This window comes from Sylvia atricapilla, chromosome Z (assembly GCF_009819655.1).
Source record: "Sylvia atricapilla isolate bSylAtr1 chromosome Z, bSylAtr1.pri, whole genome shotgun sequence".
NCBI lineage: Eukaryota > Metazoa > Chordata > Aves > Passeriformes > Sylviidae > Sylvia > Sylvia atricapilla.
Window position 1 is genome coordinate 9,884,690 of NC_089174.1, and position 24,046 is coordinate 9,908,735.

The 24,046-nt window shown below is 40.2% G+C and overlaps 1 protein-coding gene across 1 annotated transcript in view; it reads right to left on the bottom strand.

Annotated features, from left to right (window-relative positions):
- Positions 1 to 2,211: 2,211 nt before the first annotated feature.
- IL1RAPL2 (interleukin 1 receptor accessory protein like 2) overlaps positions 2,212 to 24,046 on the bottom strand; it is a 371,347-nt gene continuing 349,512 nt past the window's right edge. The window contains exons 9-12 of the mRNA XM_066338795.1: positions 21,222 to 21,367; positions 15,978 to 16,121; positions 12,222 to 12,392; positions 2,212 to 3,703 (exon numbers count right to left, since the gene is read on the bottom strand). Of these exons, the coding sequence (XP_066194892.1) occupies positions 3,024 to 3,703; positions 12,222 to 12,392; positions 15,978 to 16,121; positions 21,222 to 21,367 (1,141 nt within the window). The 3' untranslated portion in view covers positions 2,212 to 3,023. The remainder of the gene's footprint in view (positions 3,704 to 12,221; positions 12,393 to 15,977; positions 16,122 to 21,221; positions 21,368 to 24,046) is intronic.

Sequence of the window (24,046 nt, forward strand, 5' to 3'; positions counted from 1 at the left end):
CAGGACACGAAGAAATGGCCACAAGTTGTGCCATGGGAGCTTTAGTTTGGATTAGGGAAAAAAATTATTCATGGAAGGGGTTGTCAAGCACTGGCACACGCTGCCCAGACAAGTAGTGGAGTCACCATCCCTGGAGGTGTATAAAAATCATGTGGCTGTGACACTTGACATGGTGGGCCTGGCAGAGCTGGGTTAATGGCTGGAGTAAATAATTTTAGAGATCTTTCCCAACCTAAACAATTCTATGATTCTGTACTGGTATCACACAAAACTGAGTCAAAAAGAGGCCCCCCGAGCTTGGGTCCCCACTCCCACACTAAAGCAGAGGGGTACAGGCAGGTCTGATTCATGTATATATTGTTGTAGTACTCAATACACACTCAAAAATCTTAAAGCAGATTGCGACTTGGCATCTATAACTAAAAGATATCGATACACAGACACTCAATGTGCTTTTGCAAAATGACTGAAAACCTGTTCTTTTCATGTTTCCTCAATACAAACATGACTGCATTTTGCTTTAGAATTACTACTGCTCTGAGACATATTATCATTGGGTAAATGAATTTGTTACCCGTATTAAATCCTTGTAAATAAAACAAGCAGACCAACCTGCATATGGTTTTTTTTCTTTTTTTTTTTCTTTTTTTTTTTTTTTTTTTTTTTTTGAGTTTGCATGCTTAATACAGAACTAGCAGGTTTAAATCTCACTGAACATTCTATGTGAATTAATCAGATTCTAGAGTAATGTGGGAAGGAAAATAATGAAAAGTACAGCTTTTCATTTAAACATATGCAGCTCTTTTCATGCAGGGTTTTCATTTAGGGTTTTTTTCTGGTTTTTTTTTTTTTTTTTAATTACACTTTGCATTAAAGAACATATCCAGTGTAAACACAGTCTGTAACACTTATAAAACAGTGCAAATTTTGTAAATTTTTGGGAGGAAGTTGAAATACATATATTTATAATGGAGGTAAAACCGCTTTCTTTCTCAGTAGAAAAATACGTCTATTAAACACCTATGTTTGGAACCTAACCTCACAAAAGAGCAAGTTATAATTCTATACTGTGTCATAAATGAATATCTTTTCTAGATTTCCATTTTTAGTGTTAGTGTCAAATGCATAATAATATTAGAAAAAAATGAGATAAACATATATTATTTAGAACCTAATGAAAAATCTTACAGACAATGACTGGTGAAGGAGGGCACAGAATAAAGAACTGGGGAAAGAAGCAATGGAAAAATACTGACCTCAATGAATTATTGCACATTTGAGATAATTTTCATGGCCTTTGGGCCAATTCTGGATACTTTTGAGTCTCAGGTCAGTGTTGGTTTCCATTTGACTGTAGGGTACAATTTAGGAACTACTGCAAAATGTCAAGGATTTACTGAACTTGTTTGCTGATAAAACCACAGGCAGCTGAGTGAAGAGTGCTAACTTTTATTCATGCAATCAAAGAGAACAATGCTAAAGACATACTGAAGCACAGGCAAGGTTGCCTGCCATAAAAATAGTTTTGGGAACTTGCTCCAGCAGATCTTGCTGAGACGAAACTCTCATGTCTGCTGTGTTTTCATTAGAACCATGACAAAACCTGCAAAATTGGCTTTTTGCTTTCATTATTGAGAGCTTTTTTTCCTTTAATAACATTGTCTCCATAGCCTGACTCTGCAACCCTTACCTGGATGAGTGTGAAAATCCCCATGAAACACACTGGTACTTCTGAGCAGCAATGCCTGATGCTGAGTACCTGTGTAACAATTCTCATCCACCAGCAGCAGGACAGGCATTCATGAGAGCCAAATGACAAGATCCCATTTGACTGATGGGATCACTCACACAAGTGTGAAATGCAAGTCCTTGTCAGTCACTTAAAACGTCACTTTTCACTAGGCACAGACAGCAGAAAGATTCCTGCTTCCGTCATATTTGAAAGGTACATAAAATGGCAGGTAGATAAACAAGAGAGAAAACTGTTTCAGGTGGTTATCACTGCAACAGAAGTCAGACTTACTAGTAAACCTGAATAATTTAGCACTTAATCTCTGGATATTGCTGTAGTACTTCTTTTCTATTGCTGATGTTCTCACAAAAAAAGTTAATTTCAAATTGTAACTACTGGTTTTGGGAAAAAAGTTCTACATAAAATTGCTTTACTATAAATCTTAGGTTTTAAGAAATTTCAGGTTGATGAATTGGCCAATAGACAGCTAAATTTATGCTTAAACTGTTCGGAAAAATTTATTAAAAATCTGCAAAAAGTTGTGAAATAATCTATAGTTGACAGAAAAATTGTTTAAAATCCTCCTAAACATCTTCCAATATTCTAGTAAGTTGTTTAATAAAACCACATTGCTAACCATTGACTAGGAATACAACATGCCTCAATAATAAAATGAAGAGATGCTGATGCGAGCAGGTGATTTATTTTGTAGTGACTGTTACTATGCACTTTATTGATAAAGCTTTGTCTGCATTGTTTCAGCTGGGCATCTTCTAAGGAGTATTTGCAAGACAATGTTATCAGGAAGGTTTCCTTCTCCTTCCTTTTCAAGATGATTCACCCCTTGTCGTCTGTGCAGGAGATAATAATTTTTGTAGCATGATTAGAATTTCAAACTGTACTGTAGTCTATATGAAAAACCCAACAACTTCTGTGTATTCCAAATACTGTTACTTAAATATGTATGGATGTTGGAGATCGTATACAGTGACCTTTTATCCATCCCAGTAAACCGACTGTGAACTGACAGGATGCGTTTGTTGTTTTTTTTTTCTCTCCCCCCTCCTTTTCAAAGAAGCAATAAAACTGTACATTGAAAGACAGGAAGGACATTACTGAGTTACAAAAGATCCCCCTTTCGTTGATAATTTGTAAACAGAAAAAAGTTCAAGTAGGAAAGCAAACAAGTGTGCTGCTGCTGCTTTAAGTAGGTTTTCTCACCCCATGCGGGCAGGGCGAAGTTCTTTACAGACGCGTCTTTGTGGCGGGCACGAAGCATCTCTAAAGAGCCCTACCAGATATCACTGGTGAAGCTGAGCTCCTTGGCCGACAAAGGCAGCAAGGGGTTGCTCCTGTGGAACTCCTGGGGCTCCTTGACGGCGTTGTTGAGAGGTAGCTGTCCATTGAGGAGTGTCAGGGGGATGTTGCAGTAGGTGTGGTGGTTGCTGGCGGGCAGCGTGGACACGTCGTACTCGTAGCCTCGGCAGTAGTGCCGCATGTGCACCGCGTCTGCCCGCTGGAAACCCAGATCCGCCCGCGACTCCACCAGCGTGGCAGAGGTGCCCGTGACGGCGAGAGAGGGCACAGTCTGCAGGTCTCCAAAGAGGCCTTGCTCTGCGGAATCCAAGACCTGATGCCGAGACACCACCTCCTTTTTCTTCCCTGGCATTTCAAAGACTAGGCGCTTCCAAAACTTAGAATTCAGTTTGCTGCTTTTTGGTCCTTTCCACTTGACCACTGAGAGAAGTTTGATGGTGTGCTTCAGTGATTCCACTTCATGATAATTCACCTTCCCTTTTAATTCAGTACACTCAATCAAAATAACTTTGATTTCTCCACTGACTAGCATGTTATGAAGTCTGTTTTCCATCTCAAAAATACTCCATCCTCTCCTGAGAACATAGTCTGGAGTTAACACGATAATGAGTCTTCTGCTTTGCTCAACACATCTTGTGAGATCTTCAATGTAGGCTACAAATTATAGAAAGAGAGAAAGAGTAAAGAATAAAGAAGTCTATTGTATTAAAACATCAGGCTTGTAATCAAGTATAACAAAATCCTGCATTTTACTGATGCACACCATTTGAAACAATGGGCATTTAAATAAACTCCAACAAAAATATGATTGTGTATCACAAAATATTCCTATTTATGGAGTACACATAGAAAACTCCTTAATAACACCCTCCATCCTTTGCTATTCTCCCCTGTTCATTGCAGCAGAATGACATTTGCATAACACCCTTGATGTGTAGGTGCATTAGTGAATAAAAACAGTTCACTTAGTGAAAAAAAGATAGGTCAAGATCAATGTAATGTTTGTGTAAATTCTAACATTAACATTGGTTGTGATTAACACTGCACTGAGGGAAGCACGCTCTGGGGAGTGGTTTCTGTGTTCCAGATGCAAAAACATGAGGGTGCTGCAAGGTGTATGAACCATAACTTGCAAGAGCTCAAAAAGAAATGAAACCTCATCACATGCAGAACTTGTGCTATTGCATAGAAGCATCATGGTAGCTTTTTCTTCTTTAGATATTGACCACAAAAGCATAAGAACATTCTTTGTGGCTCAGTGGTCTGTTTTAGTATCACAAACCTGTGCTTCTATGTACCCCAAGGTATTAACAGAGACTTCACAAGTGACAGGAACAAATGGAAAATTTAAACATATTGGAAGTATTTATTTGTTAAGACATCAGTGACAAAGAAAATAGTAGAATTCTTTTATTCATGCATGCCAAGGAGTTGCAAACGATTAGTGTAAGCAGAAATGCCAGCCCCATCAGCAGCTCCATGATGCCAGTTTATTGAACTTCAAAATATTAGTGAAGTTGGACTTTGATCCCTGAGTTTCACTTATCCCCAGGGATGGTAGGGAAGAGAAGCCAAATACACTGGTCTAACATGGGACAGGATGAGAAAGAGATCTACTTACAGACCTGATCCAAAACCCATTCAAATGAACACACTTCATTCAACACACTTCAATGGGTTCTGGGTCAAGACCAGAAAAATTAAATCCCTTGAACAAAACCACCAAGGGCAGAAAATGTTCACTGGTTGCACAGCATTACAACTGCAAGCTTTGAGACAGGGTATCTTTGTGTTTTCAAACTACATGAACCTCTTGACCATGCTACTGGGAATGTGCTGCCTGACAACAGAGGAGAAGCATGTGTTAGAAATGAAGACTTGGACACAAGAGCTGCACAGAACAGATCTTTACTCAGCACAGGGCAGGACCTCTCTTACACGTCCGCCCTCTAGCAGGAACAATAATTACAAATAACATCATTAATCAACATCTGTTACTGCAAGACTCATTTTATAGTCCCAGGCACTGTACCACAGCATGCTTATTCACACCACTTCCAGTAAAGTAAATAGCTACAAAATAGGCCAACAGGAACATTCTAAAATAGCTTATTTTCATGAGACTGAAGGCATAGTTAGCATCAAATCTGCCTTTACCGATGTTTTATTTCACCACTTAGCAGCAAGAAGAATTTCTTTCACAAATGGAAAATAGAGGCAATTGCAAACATCCCACAGACACACAAAAATTTAAGACATACACGTACATTACAAATGTCTATGCAACAATCCTGGCTTTTAGTTAATGGTTTATGACTTTTTAATCATGCAGCGTTTACATTTTTTTTTCTTTTTTCTTGAATACTTTATGAGGAAATCCCCCCATTGTTCTGTGTAAAATAGTTACTCATTAATGAAAAAAATTCAACATTAAAATCCATGGGAGAGGCAGTGGAGCAGGGAGAGAATCAGCAACAATGAGAAAATGATAAGCAGAACTGGTGAAACAAAACTTAAGGAAAGGTAGAAATGTTCAATACAATGGAAAGATATTATCCCAATGTATCAACAGCTCAGACTCTTCATTTTCTTCCTTTCTTTCTGCTCCCAAAAAGAAAGAATTTAGGTGGGAAGCTTCATCATTAGAGGTTGAATCTGCAAGATACAGTAAAACAACAAACTATCATGCATCTTTCCTGAGACATATTCATCCCTCCTCCAAAAAACTCAGAACACTGCTATGCACAAGACAATTCTCTGCAGGACACAATACTGGGCAGTACCATATGTCCAGGATAGTCTGAGCATGGCCATGCATATCCAAATGCATCCAGTTGAGAAAAAAGCACAAACTAACAAAACAAACAAACAAACAAAAAAAAAAATCACTCCAGTTTCATCTCTTCAAATATCCAGCACCAGTCATTTCAATAGCAACACCCCATCAATAATCCATCATACCATCACAATCAAAAAGTTGTGCCTTGGGCAAACATGGTGGAAAGAAGATGGGAGAAATTCCCCATTTTCCTAGGTGGGTATTTCTTTCCACTGTGCTTCTCTTATCTCTTTTGGATGTCCACCTTCCTTACTGGGTACTGCTACACATTAGAGCTCTGTCCTCAGCTGACTAATGAACATCTTCGCAAATGGTTTTGAGGTGATCTCTCAAATTCCATGTTTGGAGCTGGTCACTAATGGATGTGGCCAATGAACAGGGGACTTGTTGATGCAGTGAGGATAAAGTACACTGGGGTATAAGAAGCTGGAACCCCAAATTTCCAGCTGTCTGGTCCAGAAGTACTTCGTACCCCCACTAACTCCAGGTTGGGACTACTACTGAACGCAGGTGACAATTTTCCTGGAGCCTGTGGTTCCATTGGGTGCACTCTACCATATGTCAAATTTGCACGACTCGGACATTTCTGTGAAGAAAAGCATGGGGAGACAGATTCCTGTCTCTGGAAAATCCAGCTTTATTTTTCCCAGCAGTACCAGTCTGACTGCATTAACCTCTGAGTTGCTAAATTATCCACTCTCCTTTTTCTTCAGAACTGGAGACTTCCTAAAATACTGCAGTTTCAGTTGTCTGCCTCAAGTGTTCAGTCCATTAGAAGGTACTAAATCCAAGCAATCTATATTGCAATGTGGGATGGAGAAAGGGTTGCTTTCACCTTTCCAGTGAGTTAAGAAATTATTGTCAAGCAATGCCTCTGCTTCATTTATAAGAGAAAAAACTGAATGGGGACTTCAGGAATAATGCCACCAACTACTATCAACTGTAAAGTTCCAGAGCAATATATTTCCATCAGATAAATATAACTTTGCTGTAACTTCACTTTTGCTGCAGGAGGTGTCAACTTCAATGATATTTCATTGTAAAAGGGAGAAAAAATTGTCTTGACAAAGTCAGTATGGAATTACTCATTTTTAAGTCCCACGGATTGTATTTTATCATAAATTAGAATGTAAAAATAGGATGTCAGCACTAGATCAAACCCACTTGTTTATACTGAAAAAACAAATTTTAAATTTTGACCATTTCCCCCGTCCTTGAAACACCATTTTGCAATATGGCACAGAACTGCTCTCAAAAGGTTAGCAATTCCCATAGGTTAAAAAAACGAAAACAACTTTGTGAGTGGCTCTGTCAGTAACTTGAATCACATTCAATGAAATGCCCAAGGAGGAACGGGCAGCAAGTGTTTTACCCAAACCCAAACGTTGTTTTTGCCTGACTCCCTAGGGTAATGAAGACAGATCACCTGACAGCAAATATGTGCTCACCGAACACCATCTACATGTAATGATGCTGAACTGTAGCTTGGAGCACTGAAGAAGAGAATTCCAGGAGATGCATCCTGTTGGCAATTAAATCATCTGTAGCTGCCTATGGAATTCTTAATGAGCTACATTAACCACAGGCTGGAAGGAAACCTAACATGCAAGCAGAATAGGAGCAAGGAAATCAATGAACACTATGAGCACAAAGCTGCTTACACAAAGAAATGACTGACTAACCAGATTCAGGTGATTTGCAGAAGGAGTTGAGAGAGAAGGAAAAAACACTAGAAATCATATAAAATCCTATGGATATTTTTGGGAAGCATGGCTTGCAGCACTACAAAAACCAAAGAGTATCTACCATCAAACCAAAGCTGGTTGGTTCCAGTCACTCTGATAATAACCAGCCTTTCTGTGTTTGGCAGTGTGACCATCACTTGAGAAAGTTATTTATAGAAGAGTAATTCAGTCCTGGTTTCCTAGCTGAATAGTTCCCAAACCCTGAGTCTGATTATTATTACACCAGTAATTTTGTGTCTTGCTTTTCCTATTTAGTAAATATGTTTTCCTTCTCTGAGCTTGGACCAGAACAGCTGAAACACAGAGCAGAGCGATGGCCCCTTCCCAGGGAGAGCCCAATCCCAGGATGAGCTGAGGGACAGCTGATGAGTTCAACATGAAGAAACAAATAATGCAGGTTAGTGCGCTATAGGACAGCCAGCATTTGTTCATATTTATTCCTCTTTAAGGTGATATCCCTGTGTATCCCTGCTACCCTCATCCATCCCTGACACTAAAAGTAAGGTTCATACACAGCAAAGAGCCAGGGACTTCTGAAAGGAGTTTGTGGAGCTGGATACTGTATTCCTGTTCCAAATAAATGGTATCCTATACATAGTGAAGGCTCCTTGGGAACCCCATATCCCTGGTCCAACTGTGTTTTCTTCATGCAGGAACCCAGGAAGCTGAAATTCACCAGGCAAAAACCACACAGACGGGCAGAAAAAACTACAAAGTGCTGGAACTACAATACTGACTGTTATGTGCTTTTTATCACACGCCTTAGACACTCTCCCCTTGTGCTAAGAACTTCTCATTTTTCATGTAAACAAATATTTTAATTCCATCACTGTTGTTCCCTTCACTGCCTGATCTCATACCCTGGGCTGAGCTGGAGTGAATTGTTGGTGTTTTTTCAATTCTGTCAAGAACAAATGTACATATGCTTAGAAAACAACTAGATTATGTTCTAATAGATATGTATTGCTGGTATTAAGAGTATAACTTGACAATTTTCACCTCTTGACTTCCAGGTTTCAAAATAATTTGCAGAAACCATGGATAAAAGTACCTTCCTCTGATTTAGTCCTGATTTTAGAAGAATGAAGTGCAAATAGATATTTCTCTCTGCAGACATCATCCTTGGCAAGACAAAAAATGTCTCAGGTGAAAACATAACTCATCCTCTTAACCCCCCACCAACTATTCAATCTCCTCAGGCCTCCTAACACTGAATTAAAAAAATCACAGAGCTTGTTGTGGGAAGGGGTTTGTTATAAAAGCCCTGAAAATTAGTAGGGTGAAAATAATGAGAACCGCTAAGGAAATCAGTAATGAGCATCTCAGGGATCCTAGTCTCCTCACGCAGGTTAACTTGTCAGGTTACACCTAAGTTACCTGGGCAGGGAGATGTGTGTGCTGTCAGCCTCTACAGACACTCATTCTGTTAAGAACAAAGAGTACTCTTTGAGAAAGGAGAGCTGCTACAGCACTTCCCATAACATGGAACTCTGCTCCTGGGTTACAAACTCGGTCTTCATTGCAGTGTCTCCCTGCTGGGTTGCCAGTCCTGCCTCCCAGACAGCCTGGCTGTGTAGGATTCTTTTCCATCTTGCCAGTTCAGGGATACTTCCATGCTGCTCTCAGGCAGCATCAAGACTCATCACGCAGGTCCTTGCTGGGCACTGTGTGATGGGCATCGCTGAGGCCATTGGCATCCTTCATGGTAGTTCTCCCTCCCACTAGGACAAAATGCTCCACTGGGATAAAATCTGCATGCTCAGAAACCAACACCTACTGCAAAACATGACTCAGCCCCATCTGACCTGAACCCTGGGATCTGTTTCCTAATGTTGAAGTGGTGGCCTCAGCCCCCACAGCCAGCCCCTCTGTCCTGGGGACAGCAGCAATGGCACCATGGACACTCCTGAATCAGAGGCAGAGCTGAAAGCAGAGCCTGGACCTGCCCTGTGGAGGAGCTGGCTGTGGGTGTGTCCCAGCCACAGCACATCTGGCTGTAATCCCTCCCTTGGCTGCACAGGGAGCCCATCACAGCTTTCCTCCAGAGGTTAGCGATGAGCCAGCTGGACAGAAACACAATCAGACTTGTCCCTGAATTTTCCCGGAGTCAGCTTTTTTAGGTTGTTTGCAGAAATGCGCAAGAAAATTAATGAAATACTATTTAACACATCTATTTTTTGCCTGCTCTCAAACGCAGGGGAGCAGCTGTAGGAGCTGCTGCATGCCAAGAAGGAAGCGAATGGTGCACACCCTCCCGTGGCAGCTCCTCACAACTGCACGGATTGCAGGGAGCACCAGCCATACACAGCTCCTGCTGGGGTGACACACACCAAAGTGCACAGGATGGAGGACACACATCAGAACAGAGAGTGGGAAATGATTACGTTGATGAAAGTAGTTTACACTGAAAGATGAGGAAGTGAAACATGCGGGAAGAGATATTTCCTAAAATAAAACAATAGCTGTGATCAACCCCCCGTTCTTCTGTAGAAATCTACCCTGGAGAGCCATGTATTTTGTCACATCTGCCACTTTTTGAGATGGTCGCTCTAAAATACCCTGTTTTCCTCTGAAGTTTCCAGCAGGCCCATTCCACACATCACACTGCCTCCACTAAGCACTGCAAGTCCTTGTGAGAGTGGTGAGTGTTAGGCAGAACACTGGCACGTTCCACTACTCCAGGGCACGCAGAGAGCTCACAAAGACAGGAGGCCAAGTCTTTCCTCCTTTCCCATCCCCTCACATTCCCCTCTAGCCCCTCTTGAAATAAAGTGCTTTCCCCCATACATTTTTCTAAGCTAAAACATGCAAATCACACTCATTTCAACAGCTCCACATTTTATTCTGCCTTGTCATTATGTCTGATTAGGCGTTCTTGAAGCTCCATGTGTTAGAATCAGGCCTTTTCATAATACTGAAGAAGTGAGTTTGAGAGGAAAGAAGAAGGATTAAATCTGTGAATGTTCATAAATGAGAACTGACATTTTCAGGTACCCTACATTTTCAGGAGAGGTTTAATGAATACCCAAAGTGATGGCAAGTATTTGCTGAGTGCCTTGCTGACAAAAATAGACAAAAATAAAATACCATGCTGGCTGGAACAACAATTGGAAAAAAGAATCTAATTTCAGATTAATCTATGCTTCAGCATAGTTATCATTGAAGGGTTAACTTTAAACTTCTTAATTCACTTGCATGATTGCTTTGTATAACTGCTATATTGCTGGATATGAAACAACTAGTTACAACAATTATGTGGTTTTTACCATAAAAAGGTGCATTTTCTCTTAATAATATTTAAAAATTTGACACAATTTGCTTGTACTGTAAGAAATAAGACAGCTATGAGCCAAGTCCCCTTTCTGTAACTTGTTGCTATGGGAGAAAAATTTACACCTTTCAGGGGCAAAAAGAAAAAGTGAATCAGCTCTAAACTAGGAGCTGAAAATGCAGGTGATAGATTCAAGCCCTCTGTACAGGCCTTTCATGATCTCTGGCGAGGCTCTGACTCCTCTTTCCTGGTGGTAAAAGGGTCCAGAGCTCTGTTTCCAGTGCTCTCAAAGGTCAGAGGAGAAACAGGCTCTGACTTCTGGGTCAGGCACAGGCGCTTGGCACAGTGAGGCAGCAGCTTCAAGTCTTTTGGCAGAAAGACATGGCCTTTTGACCTGGCTGTCTTTTGGCAGCCAGGTTGCAATGCAGCTATGCTCGACCTATTCCATGTTTGGGGACATCTGATCCACTGTATTTCCTACACAGTAGCACGTACAGAGAGAAGCTCATGTTCCCTTCTGTTGTCTTTATGCAAGTGATTTGGAGACGGAATTTGTAAAAAAAAAAAAAAACAACAACAAAACAAACCAACAAAAACAAAACAAAACAAAACAAATCAAAACAAAACAAAAAACCAAACAAAAAACCCCCCAAAACCCCCCTGATTTCTCACAAGGGTAGCACTTCAAATAAATGTGACATTACAGCAAATGTACTGTGCATTCAAAATTCGTCAACACAATGGATATGATTCATGGTCTTTTTGACTTCCTCAAAAATGAGTCTGGTAGAAAAAATGCCATAACTACCACTAGGAAAGCACTGACCTTTGGTAAAGACATCCAAAAGTGCTGCTGAATCTTATGAGACTTCCAAGTTAAGGAAAAACCCAAAAGACAATAGAAAAGGTGACCTTTACTTGCAAAGCTGCTGTAGAGAAAACAACTTATCACTGAAAAAAATAATAATCCCATTTTCAATCATGTAACGGAGATGATAAAATCCATTTAGAAAGTTTCCTGCTTAGTTACCTGTGTTTGATGTAGACATTTTGGATTTGGTATTGCTTGCAGTGCTGCAGCCTTCCCTGTAGGAAGGTCCAGCTCCTGCCCCCACAGAAATCAATGGCAGCTCCCTCTGATTTCAGTGGTGCAGGAACAAGCTCTAGCAGAGAACTCAAATTTGCAGTGCTGAGGAAACTTTTCCAGTCTTTGCAACCATTTCCCAAGGTTTTCCATATCTATCTATACTTATCACACAGTCCAGGTCTTTGTGACACATCAGACAGAAATAAAACGGAAAGGTCACAAATACTTACTTCCACTAGGGATCAGGTCCCTATCCGGAATGAAGAGCTTATATCCATAGTGTTTTTCTAGAACATCTGGCAGGATTTCAAGTGCAAACTGCTCCTCTTCATTATTATCACGATCTAATGCATCAGGGTCCACTTTGGTGTATGAAAGATAAGCATCGTATTCTTTGTTGTCTGCAAGAAAACAAATCATGTTCAGCCTGCTGTTTGCAAGAACACTGTTAGGAACACAGGAGAGTACTGGGGAAGTTGTATTATTCCTTGAGACCAGCAAGCATTTCCCAACAAAATGGGGATTTTTCACAGGAATGTGTAATCTGGCTTCCAGGCAGAAATTGCATGGATCCTTTCAGTTTTCTTCTGCAAGCTGAGCAGTGGCTCTGCTCCATCTGGTCAGACACATGTCACAGCTGAAAAGATCATGGGCTAAATTTTCATACAAATACTAAAGTGGGAACATTTTTTAAAGCCTTTGCATATTTGTAATGCAATTCTTTCAACTTCTATTCCTCAGGAGTTCTAAAATGTGTTAAAGTTTCGAGCTTGGAGAAGTTTTGAGCCTGGAAAGTTTTGAGCCTGGAAATTTTCCTTCCACAAGTAATTGTGAGAAAAGACATGACTTAATTCAAACGAATACTGACTATTCATAAAACAATGCCAAATACAAACATTCAAAGCTTTTTTTTTTTTTTCCCCAGAAAAAAGGTTTAAAAAATTATTAACATAATTTTAGGTCACAATCTAAATCCAGGACACTTGAAATACTTGGGGAATACAATATTAGAGAGACAAAGAACTGCCATAAAGGGCAACATTTATTTTCCTCTCCCTCCTCTCCTCCTCCCACCCAGCACTGGGACTTGTCTCCAGCTCTGCTTCTAAAACATGGAGCTAAGAGCTCGTCATTGTGCCAGGAACAGAAGTGGTGCCACCACAGAACTGGGGATCCATGCTGGGATCAGACTGTCTTAGTGGCATTTCTCTTTGTATTCCTCTGCAGTGATGGAAAATAGTATATTGAAAAAGTCAACCTTCAGCAATTTGGCCTCCAGGAAAGAGAACAGCTGACATTATTTACAGAAAATGAAAAATCAAATAGTTAATATTGTGAGAAGAAAACTGCATGAATGGAGGGTTTCTGAGTACCGATTATCTGTAAAGAATTGTGAACATGAAAGATAATTAAAGCAGTTAAAATTCCTCAGTATATTCTGATAAAAAGAACAAATACCTAATCATAATAAAATATATCTTTTGATGACCTTGAACTGATGGTTACTGACACAAAGCCAGACCCATGAGGGTCAGAGCTGTAGTCAAAGCATGTGAATAATTACATATTTGTAAAAGGCAATTTGCCTAGTGTCACCATGACTGTAGGGGAGGATGGAAGATGTCCACCTGGCTTTCTGACAATTCCTAAGTCAACAGGCCAGCCAGCTTTGGAGGCCTATCCAAATCCTACCACCCTGTCCACAGGGGCAGCCTGCCAAGATCTTTTAGGAGATGCCAGTGATCCCGGAGGCAGCATCCCTGCAGAGGTGTGGGAGCTGAGGGAGGGCAGCAGAGCCCTGACATCCCTGACTGCAGAGCACCATGAGAGCCAGCAGTCCCCAAGCCCCCTGTCACCTCAGCTCACAGGGACACTGAGCAGGATGCTGACACCACCAGCACCCTCAGGCTCCTGGGAGCCCGAGCAGTGGTGTTACAGCTCCTCACAGGTTTCCTGTACCAGGACAGAGGAGAAGGAGATGCCCACACTTGCCCACCGCTGACTCTGGGAGCTGCACTGCTTGGAGCCATTTCCTAAATGGAACCCTTAATCCTCAGTGTCATTTTCTCTAAAAGCCATGCTGCACACAACACAGGAATTGAGTGCGTCCAACATTGCTTACGTGGGATATTTTTAGATATAAGAATAAAGCGGATCTGTTGAGTTCCAAATCTTCTTTTTTTAAGAGATACACATACAAGTGAAAAATGACCCTGTGATTGTATCTATACATCTGAGTGTTCACAGGAGCTCTGTATGCTCCCACTGCTGCCTACATGAGAAGAAACAAATATCTCTCTATATGCTTGGACTTCTGTAAACATTCTGCCTCCATCTTTCATCCTGCAGGATCAGAATGAGACACAAAGCTGTGAAAGGTCTACAATTATGTGCTGGAAAAATAAAGGCTTGTTTTCAAAATTTATGGGCATACAAAATCCCCTATGTACTCATGGGGCTTCCTCTAAACAACCAGAAAATAATATTGTTTAATAAATTGAAAAGTGATTGAACCAAGGAAGTTACACAAGTAAAAATGCAGCAGCTTCACAGTGAAAACACAGGATAAAAAAACTGAAGCAAGCTGGATGAAGTTACCATTTTGATTGGTGTGAAGCAGGGATATTATGTCGGTATAATCCCAAGGCGTTTGAGGTAAAGTATTTCTCAAACCACACAACCTCACTCTTCCCTTTGTCCTAGGTACCAGTATAAATATTGTGAAGTATCATAGAATATGGAAAAAAAGCATAATTTTATTTTTTTCCCAGTCATACATGAGGATCGTGAAAGAGCAAGTTTCCTGATCTCTATTCCTGCTATTTATCACAGATTCACAAAGTTTTCTGAGCTGGAAGAGACCCACAAGGATCATCCTTCCTCTTTCTAAAATCCCCTAGATGTCATTCCATCCATTCTTCAAAACTCCTACAGATTTCATTGAAATCATTGGATTTCATAGTGGAACCTTTTCACGCCATATCTGCCCATTGTGAAAGAAATATTTATTACTGTGATAACAGAAATGCCAACAGCAGAAAGCAGCATGTCTATATAACTGCACATTGTTTTGGCACTGTGGAAAACGTGTTCTCTGCTCTCTTTTCAAATACATTAGAGTTTCTAGATGTACCATTCCAGAGCCTGTGTGACTGCAGAGTATTGCAGTGGGCTATGGCAAGCACCTGTACTTGAATACTGCACTTTTTCTCTTTAGCAGATACTACTCAGATGCATATAAATAGTATATTAATTATGAAGTAAGTGTTAAGAACATAATATTAGGATTTAAAGACTGGGATTTAGTTTACAGGGCTTACTCCAGCTTCACAGGGGAAGGAATGTTCTATATTCAGGAGAATTAAAGCTTCAATTTACAAATACAAGTTTAGCTTTAGGCACTAAACAGAATAAATGCTAGAGAGGGAAGGTGGGAGAAGAAAAATGGAAAACAGCCTAGTTTATTCATAAAGATACTCCCCAGGCAAGCTGCACATTCCCATCAAGTTGTTTACAGTCTCCCCATTAACTGAGGTAATCAGTCAGCCTCATAACAATCACATCTCACTAGTCAGAGGAGGTCACTGGAAGCCTGGTGGCAATTCAATGAAAATGCTTCATGAAGAACACCCACTGAAAGAAACACTGCTCAGATGCACAGTGAGGATCTGGGGAGAAGGGACCCTGGGCACATGTGGCACTGCACACATGAACATGAAGAGTTCACAAATGACACGTGAGCCTCTGTAGCACTCATGAACAATTCTTCTGGCTCTCTTGCTCATGGCAGAGCCCACTGACTTTTTTGTGGAGAGACTCATTGATCTCAGGGGGCTTTCGGGGGAAAGTCTTAGGGCTTTACACTATTGGGTGCTTTGTAGTTTAAACTAGCAGCAAGTATCTTTTAAGATTCATTTCAGTCTCACCACTTTGGGCCTCTGACATATTTCCATTGCATATATTGAATTTCCTGTGCAACTGCTTACCATCAGCTGCTTCATCTCCTCCAAAGTTCTGTCTGTAGAACAGCATTAACTCTATGTTGTAGCACTTATAGATGGTCACGAGCAAAATAAGCAGAAGAAGGATGGCTCCCAGTCCTCCAGCAAGTTCTATTTTGTAGATCAAATCTAAAATTAGCAAGGAAAGGCAAAAAGGTTATGATCTTTCCAAGCTATATTTTCTCTAATCCACCATACAATTCCACATAAAATTGTGCAGCTTCCAATTATAAGCACCATAACATTAAAAATGCCTAATAATTTTGCCAGTACCTATTACCTAATCTTACTCATTTACTCCATCTACTGCCCATCTGAAATAGCCATCTGAAATCCAGAATGCATTTGGGGCTATCCATGTAAATCTCCTATACAGGAACTACGTAGTGATTTTACACAGAGGAGTAACCAACTTTTAATGAGCTGGTGGAGTTTGAAACTTCTGCATTGGCAGAGTGCATAAAATGCTGTATGCAGCACGTGAGAACAGATTGGGCGGGATCTGGTCCCTCCCCCAACAAATTAGACAGCTTTGGCTTTATATTTGTGAAGCCTGTGGACAAGCTGATGTGAGCTGCCAAGCCAGGGCTTCAGCTGGATCACTGGAAAATGAGTTGAGCTTGCAGGAAGCCCAAGATAACACAAGAAGCCAGGAGCACACATCAGGCTGCACAGAGCCACTTTGTTTGAGTTGTGATGGCTCTAACAGAATTCTCTCATATTTGTGGAGTTCACATTATACTTTAATGGGACCTAGTGTTAGTTAACATTTCCTACTCAGACGCTTTTGTTAGGAAACATCACAAAAACTCCAAGAACTTCACAAATGCATCCAGACACAGTGATCCATCTTTTACAGCTGAGGAAACAGGCTTAGAAAAGAGAAGCAGCATGTTCAAGGTCATTCAGCATACCAATGACAAAATGGGATAAAACCCCTTGGATACCAGTCCAGAGCTCCATCTGATTCAAGAGACTAACTTGAACAGCATTGCTCTTTATCCTGAAATGTCCTCTGGAAGTAATATTGCTCCTAACACCACCTGGCATATTACTTAGCCATAAAAGACAGGGGATGACAATTTGACTCTCACAGCCTGTATTAGTTCAGATAAGACGTCATGAAGATATTTGCTGCTGTGATAAACACAGAGAGAAGTTGCCAAACTAACACAGGCAGGACAAAGTTTTTGTGATCTTTACGCTTCTAAAACTTGGGTCAGAAAAAATTACTCGTGTGTCATTTGTGTCACTTTCAAGATAAAAAGCAAATTAGTTGCATATCTTTGGGGGTTATTCTTGCCTTACGATGCCTTGTATTTCAATAATTAACATCAGATGTCAAGCTATTCCCAGTTTGCAGTATCTCTGATGTCCGTCTGGCAAGAAGTCATGGACTAATAGATGGAAAAAGTCTAGTATAATAGCTATTTAATCTCTCTGAGAACACAGGGAATTCATGGGACTTTTACTACACTGCATGATAATGCTGCCTGTGCTCTGGGGGATCAATCTAGGCAAATGGAGAACAGAGCTGGTTAAAATCACTTTTGAGGGGATTTTTTTTTTAATTGTACTGAATCTCTTTTTGCTAGGAAACTGAGATGATGGTAAAGCTGCCAGCTTGGAAGGAAAGAAAATGCTGAGCCTTGCAGCCCAAACAGGAGCACAGAGTTGTGTATACTTTTTTGGGGGAAATGACAGGGTGCTAAGCAAACCCTCAAAATCCAGCTCAAAAGGCAAAATTGATCACCTTTTGCATGTCCAGTGTTTGTCCTTCTACCCCATGAACTCTCCTAGAGGACAGACATAAGGAGGCAGAAAGCCAAGGCTTTTGAGCTCTCCTTGTTTCCATTCTAAACTGGAGGCATTGAGAAAAACCCAGGATGTTCAAATTTCTTGCCTACTCTACTTAATCTTGGCATCTGATTAATTCCTTCCTCCTCAAGTGGTCCTCACTGAGATAAATAAGGAAGCAGCATATCTAACACTAGAAAAGAGGTTGAATCTGGTCTCTTTGCTATAAGAGTGACTGAAAAATAGCAAATAATAATATTGATAGTTTGTAACGCAAAACAATGTAGAAGGACCTTGCCACAATATATTACAGAGGCTCATGGTCTTATAGAAAATAGAAATAGTCTCATACAAATAGAAATAGTCTCATAGTCTTATAGAAAATAGAAAAAGTCTCATAAATTCCCAATAAAAGAGGGCCAAATACATTATAGATGTGCCTCAAAAATTAGTGAAGTATCAATATCAAACCTGCCTCCCTAAAATTAGTTCCTTCCATGTCTTGATTAAAGGCAGCCTCCTTGAAAAAAATACTGTGAGCAAAAGTCATCATAATATCTACTTTTAATTCAATCCACTACTTCTTGCCACTAAAAGCATGGTTTGACTTTATTCTGTGGTTTCTGACAAGTTATTTGTCTTTCAGAACAGTTTTCTTGTAGATTATGAAGACTTCAGTCACTAAAATACTGGACTGTTTTCAAACCATTTTGAAGGGAATCCCGAACTATTTCCACAACTAAGGGACAACTGGGTATATATCACATTTCCATGTTATTTGAGCATCAAATATGCTGGGACAGCACAGAGAAAAAAAAAAAAAAAAAAAAAAAAAAAAGCAAACACCGGATTGTTCAGAACTTATTTCTGAACTGCTTGAAAGCAAATAACAATGTGGTCTTGAATTAAACCTGTAAAGAAGAATGTGACAGCAGACAGTTGCGTTCAGGTCTTATGTGCATGTCTGATTCTGCCTTGGCATTGCTGCACTGGAGCTGTGCAAACAGCACTCCCGTATTCTCCTGAAGGTTTGTGGGGACTGTACCACTAAAAGCAAAAGATTTTAATATATTTCCAAAATAAATTTTGAACTATTTGAGCAGCTAATTTATCCTTATTTTCAAAGCAAACAATGAGCTAAAAATAACCATCTAATATCAAAACAAGAACCCTAGAAAATCTTATACAAAACATCTATAACTTAGATTTTGGGTTTATTCTTGTTTTTCATCCAAATGAGAAAAAAACAGAGCAGAGGTCAGGTTTGGAGACAAAACAGAACTACAAGTGCCTCTTGTCAAACATGGATAATGCAACTCTTAACAGGTAAGACTTTAGAGGGAGGGGTATTGCTCTGACAGATAGATCAGTGCTGCAGCACATTGCAGTAGAAATCCCTTCTTTGACACAAACAAAGGATGCTGGTCAACAGCTTTGTGCAAGTCCTGCTCTAATTCTTGTCCCAGCTCAGTAAATACAGTAGTATTGAATATCTACCCCTCATGAATAACTATAGTAAAATCTAAGCTGGAGAAAGTTAGGATAAGAAGCAATTAAATCAAGTTGCAGAAAGGAAAAGTTTGGTCAAGTATTTGCAAGAACTTAATAAATAACAAACAGGACAATGGGACAGGCAGTCAAAGGACATGGTAAAATACAGTGGTTATTTTAAATGACACTTTAATAGCTTGAAAATCAAGTACTGAGAGTGCCTGAGGGGAATATAAGTTTTCTACAGCACAGTGAAGAGAGAAATGAAATAGGAGCTACAAAGTGATCCTTTCCACCTCCCAATTCTGTATTCAGAAGGCTTCTTCCATAATTCCAGCAGAGCTCTGAAATATCTGCATTTTTTTGTTATAAATAAACTGAGATTGTTATTCTATACTATATGCACAGAGCAGAACATTTACCAGTACCAGCAAAGATATACTTACTATCAATGTTGTGTTTATGAGGTTCAGTGGAAGGAAAAGTAGAGCTCATTTCTGCACAGAGACTAATTCCTCATTATGATGACCAGATTCCCCAATTAAAGTTGTGACAGCTTGTCAGTTTAGATCATAGAATTGTAGAATTGTTTCAGTTGGAAAATACCTCCCGGATGATTGAGTCCAACCATTAACCCAGCACTGCCAAGCCCACCACTAAACCATGTCCCCAGGGGCCACATCTTTGTGGTTTTCAAACCCCTTCAGGGATGGGTGACTCCAGCATTCCTGGATCTTTGCCACTTGGCAGCTTTCCAGACCCTCTTCCCCAGCCTGGAGCTTGTTGTGACCCAAGAGCAGGACCAAGCATTTGGCCTTGTGGAACCTCACACAGCTCAGCCCATGGATCCAGCCAGTCCAGATCCCTCTGCAGAGCCTTCCTGCCCTCCTGTATGTAAGTTTGTAATAGACGGTAGAATGATCTGCTAGGCCAACATTCCTTTATTCCAACTTTGCCATTACAAGCACACAAGGGACTGGAACTGCCCTTTCAGGTTTGCCTCATGAAAACAATTCTTCTTCTCCTGTTTCGGCAAAAGAATTTCCATCCAAGAATGATGGCAGAGACCTGGACAAGGTATCAACTCTTTAGTCAATCTTCTGTGCTGGTGTTCTGTGGTTTCACACAACAGCTTTGCCCCAAGGATTGAACCCTCCTTTGCTCTCCCAAGAATTACTATCTTACAGGTTTTGTATTTCCTAATACACTGTATCTCAGAGAGATCAGCACCCAGTCTAAATGTCAGCCTATTTATTAATAGGAGAGCTGATTGAACAAGCAATAAAAGAATTGCCATGAGATGCTGTTAAACTCTTTGATGATGACTTTTTCAAACAGTAGCACTTTTAAATTTGGCACATTCAAATCCAAACAGTTTCCTTTCTGCTATAGATGATTTGTCAGTAGTGTTGTTCCCCATGCAGGAACAGTATCAAGCAAGACAACCATGACGGGGTAAGTCTCCATGTATTTTTATCTCGCATGTTTTCTTTCCTGATGCAGTTAGAAATCAAAATGCATGGATACAGCTTCAAGTTTTCAATTTAAAACACAAAGCCAGGAAGTAGAGAAACATGAGAACATCTGACCTCACTGCCAGGGCACCTGTTCTAGTAAATGTACATTTTAACTGGCCTAGTCAGTCCATTCTGGATCAAATTAATAGGCTGTTTAGTCAAAAATACTTCTGATTATTGGTGCCTTATGGGTGACTGTATTCCAGGAAAGTGCATCACCTGCAAGACCAATTTGCCAGACACCCAAGAGCAATCCATGAGCTTTTTTCCCCCGCCCCACAAAAGGTAAACTGAAGCTGTACACAAGCACACTTCAAGCAGGCACACAGGAACCCAGCCTGGCTCAGAGAGGTCAGCAGGACCTCAAACTCATGTGCTGCTGCTGGGGCAGGTGAGATCACAGGTCACTGAAAAGGAGAATTACCTTTCTTGCGCAGAAGAACGCTGGCATGTTTCCTTCCATTTCTGTTCTCCACGTGACACGTGTAGTTGGCCAGGTCTGCCTCCTCTACAGCATCGAAGATCAGTGTCAGCTCAACTTCTTTTTCTCCAAGATGTTCTCTGAGGAGTCTGGAAGGAAGGATACAGCCTTTGCTTTAACTGAATTAATGTGGATGGCACATTCCCAGAAGCACTATGATTTCTCAGAACAAGACAATGTTCCTTGGCCTCTGTCACTCCTGGAGAAGGACTTAAAGGACACTCATGTTGCCTGAAAGAGGCTTCACAGTGGCATTTTTCATGACCACCAGAAAGCTTTTTCTCCTGCCGTGTCCAGTGAGGAGCTGAACCAAGTGCAGGAAGAGTGGCCATGAGCACAATGGTTATGTGTGGCTTCTTCACATTTGCTCCATCAGAACTAAATGCTAAATACAATGCTTCTTTTAAAAGAAGTGACAAATATCCATTTTCCAGAAGCAGGATGTCCTACCAAGCCATCAGTGAACAAATTACAGGGAAGTTTAAAGGCTGGGTATTGTGATGCATTTTAATTCAGTCAGGAAAATCAACAAAAAGAGCTTTGGTACTCTCTGGAATTTTCCTCTGTTTTCTGGGGCTAGATCCTGACTTTTAAGGAGAACAGTGTCAAGAACAAGAGCTCTCTGCTCTTTTGAGAGGAAAGAGGGGACATGCAAAATTCCCACAAATGGAATAAAAGTTCTAGCAGACTTTCAGGCCAGAGGTACATTCATGCCATTGTTCTCATGTGAACATTAAAAAGAATGCAAAATAAATGCAAGTTTTCTGCTGCTGATATTAAGCCCAAAAAAACAATACCCTATTCTCTCAAAAGGCTTATCACTTGCTCAAGAAAAAGTTGCTGCCCCTTTGAGCAGGGAAATGTCATGTAAAACCCACCAGGTTAATTTGATCCTGTTTGTGTAATGCTGCACAAGAGGGTAAACAGAAAATGTGGGGTGCCCTCACAGTCCCCTGTGAACTCACCACTGTACCTGGTACCTCAGTGAGTCTGTTCTCTGAAAAGAACTGTGAGGTAAGGATATAAATAAAACCCAGGTTCACCAAAAAAGAAACATTTTCTCCTGAGACCTAAAGGAGGAAACTACACAATAAGAGAGGAACCAGAGTGCTGCCTGCTCTGGGTGGAAGCTACTTCACATGTGTCAGTAATGGCAAACCCCAAGCTTCTCGGTTATAAAACAAAGACATTTCGTGTACACACATTTCCTTATGCAGAGTGATTTCACATGATGTCCACAGAACTCCAAACAAACAGAAAACAAATCAAAAGAGAAGTATGAGGGCACTGCACTAGACAATCAAAAAAATGCAAGTCTGACTGCCATAAACACATCTCTGCAGTAACTCAAAAGAGGTACCAGAGCATTCACAACTATTCAGCCTCCTTCACCGTGGCAGCATAACTTGGAAAAAAGCAAATGGAAAAGCATTAATTTAAAAACAGGGGGAGGTGTATGTGTTGCATTTGGAAACTTGGATTGTATATTTATTTATTTTTTTCCAAATTCACTCTCATTGGTTATGTTTCTTTTTGCCATTTTTTTTTCTTTTTTCTTTTTCCTTTTTTTTAGTCCTGGTCTAGGTGAAATAATGGAAGAAAGGTCGAATTTACATAATTTCTGGCCAGAAAAACCCTCCTCAGAAAGCCTGGTCCATTTGCATACTCAGCCTAAATCACTGGGCACGAGATAAATAAATTTTAATTTACCTATTATTCTGCTATATCCATAAAGACTCAAGAAACCCACTCTTCTCTGCTGGTAAACTATGCCAAAAAAAACTATTGTCTACAAATCATGCTTCAAGGAACAATATAATCATTAACAGAGAAGATATCTGGGAAACTAATCTGGAGCATTCTGTGAATGTTCAGATTTTCTTGTTTACTGTAATCAGGATATTTTACACAACCCTTCCCCTTCCAGTTTATCTGAACTGTAACCTGTATCATAGGTTACAGTTAAGATAAAATAAACTGTTATTTTTATCTATATGTAAACTACATGTATGTCAGATAAAATAACTGATCCCCAACCTAAATTGTAATAATACATGATCAGCTAAAGATGAGCCTTCATAAAAAAAAGAATATCCTATATATTTGGACTGAGAATTTTTTTTCTTCCTATCTCCTAATAGCAGTTTTTAGTAAGGGGACTCGTTAGAGTGGGATCTATCATGAAAATGCTGACAAACATTTAAACATTATGCTGGCAGCAACGTGCAGAAAGCTCTTAGTGGTGTTGAACCTTTTATTCCTGCTTTTTCATTTTTCTTATTTTTTCCTTCAAACCACTACTCTACCCTTACATTATTGCCTCAGAAATGCACAGTTGGTCATCTCTATTTTTTAAATACATTAACATCCCTTAATTAATTAATTGTTGTGGTTGCTTCAGAGAAGATGGATCACAATATTTTTGGGTTAGAAAAGGAATACAATATCAACAAGTAAAACCTTAAAGGAGCAACAGCATTTGCTGCACTCTCAGAAGATGAAGCACCTATCTGAGGTGGGGAAAACTTCACCAGCATCACTGTCAACACATGCCAGCTCCCACAAGTTGAGAAAATAATAAATCACTCTTTCTGGGTTGCTGAACAAACTGTAAGAGTAATTACAACATTTAATGCATAGCTAAATCAATGGTACTTGACAACTCACAACAAAAAGGATAGAAAGAGAGAAATAAAAGATGGGTGATGTAAAAACAACGCTCAATGCCTTCTTCTTCTTCAGGCTGAAGCATTCTATTTGATCTGAGA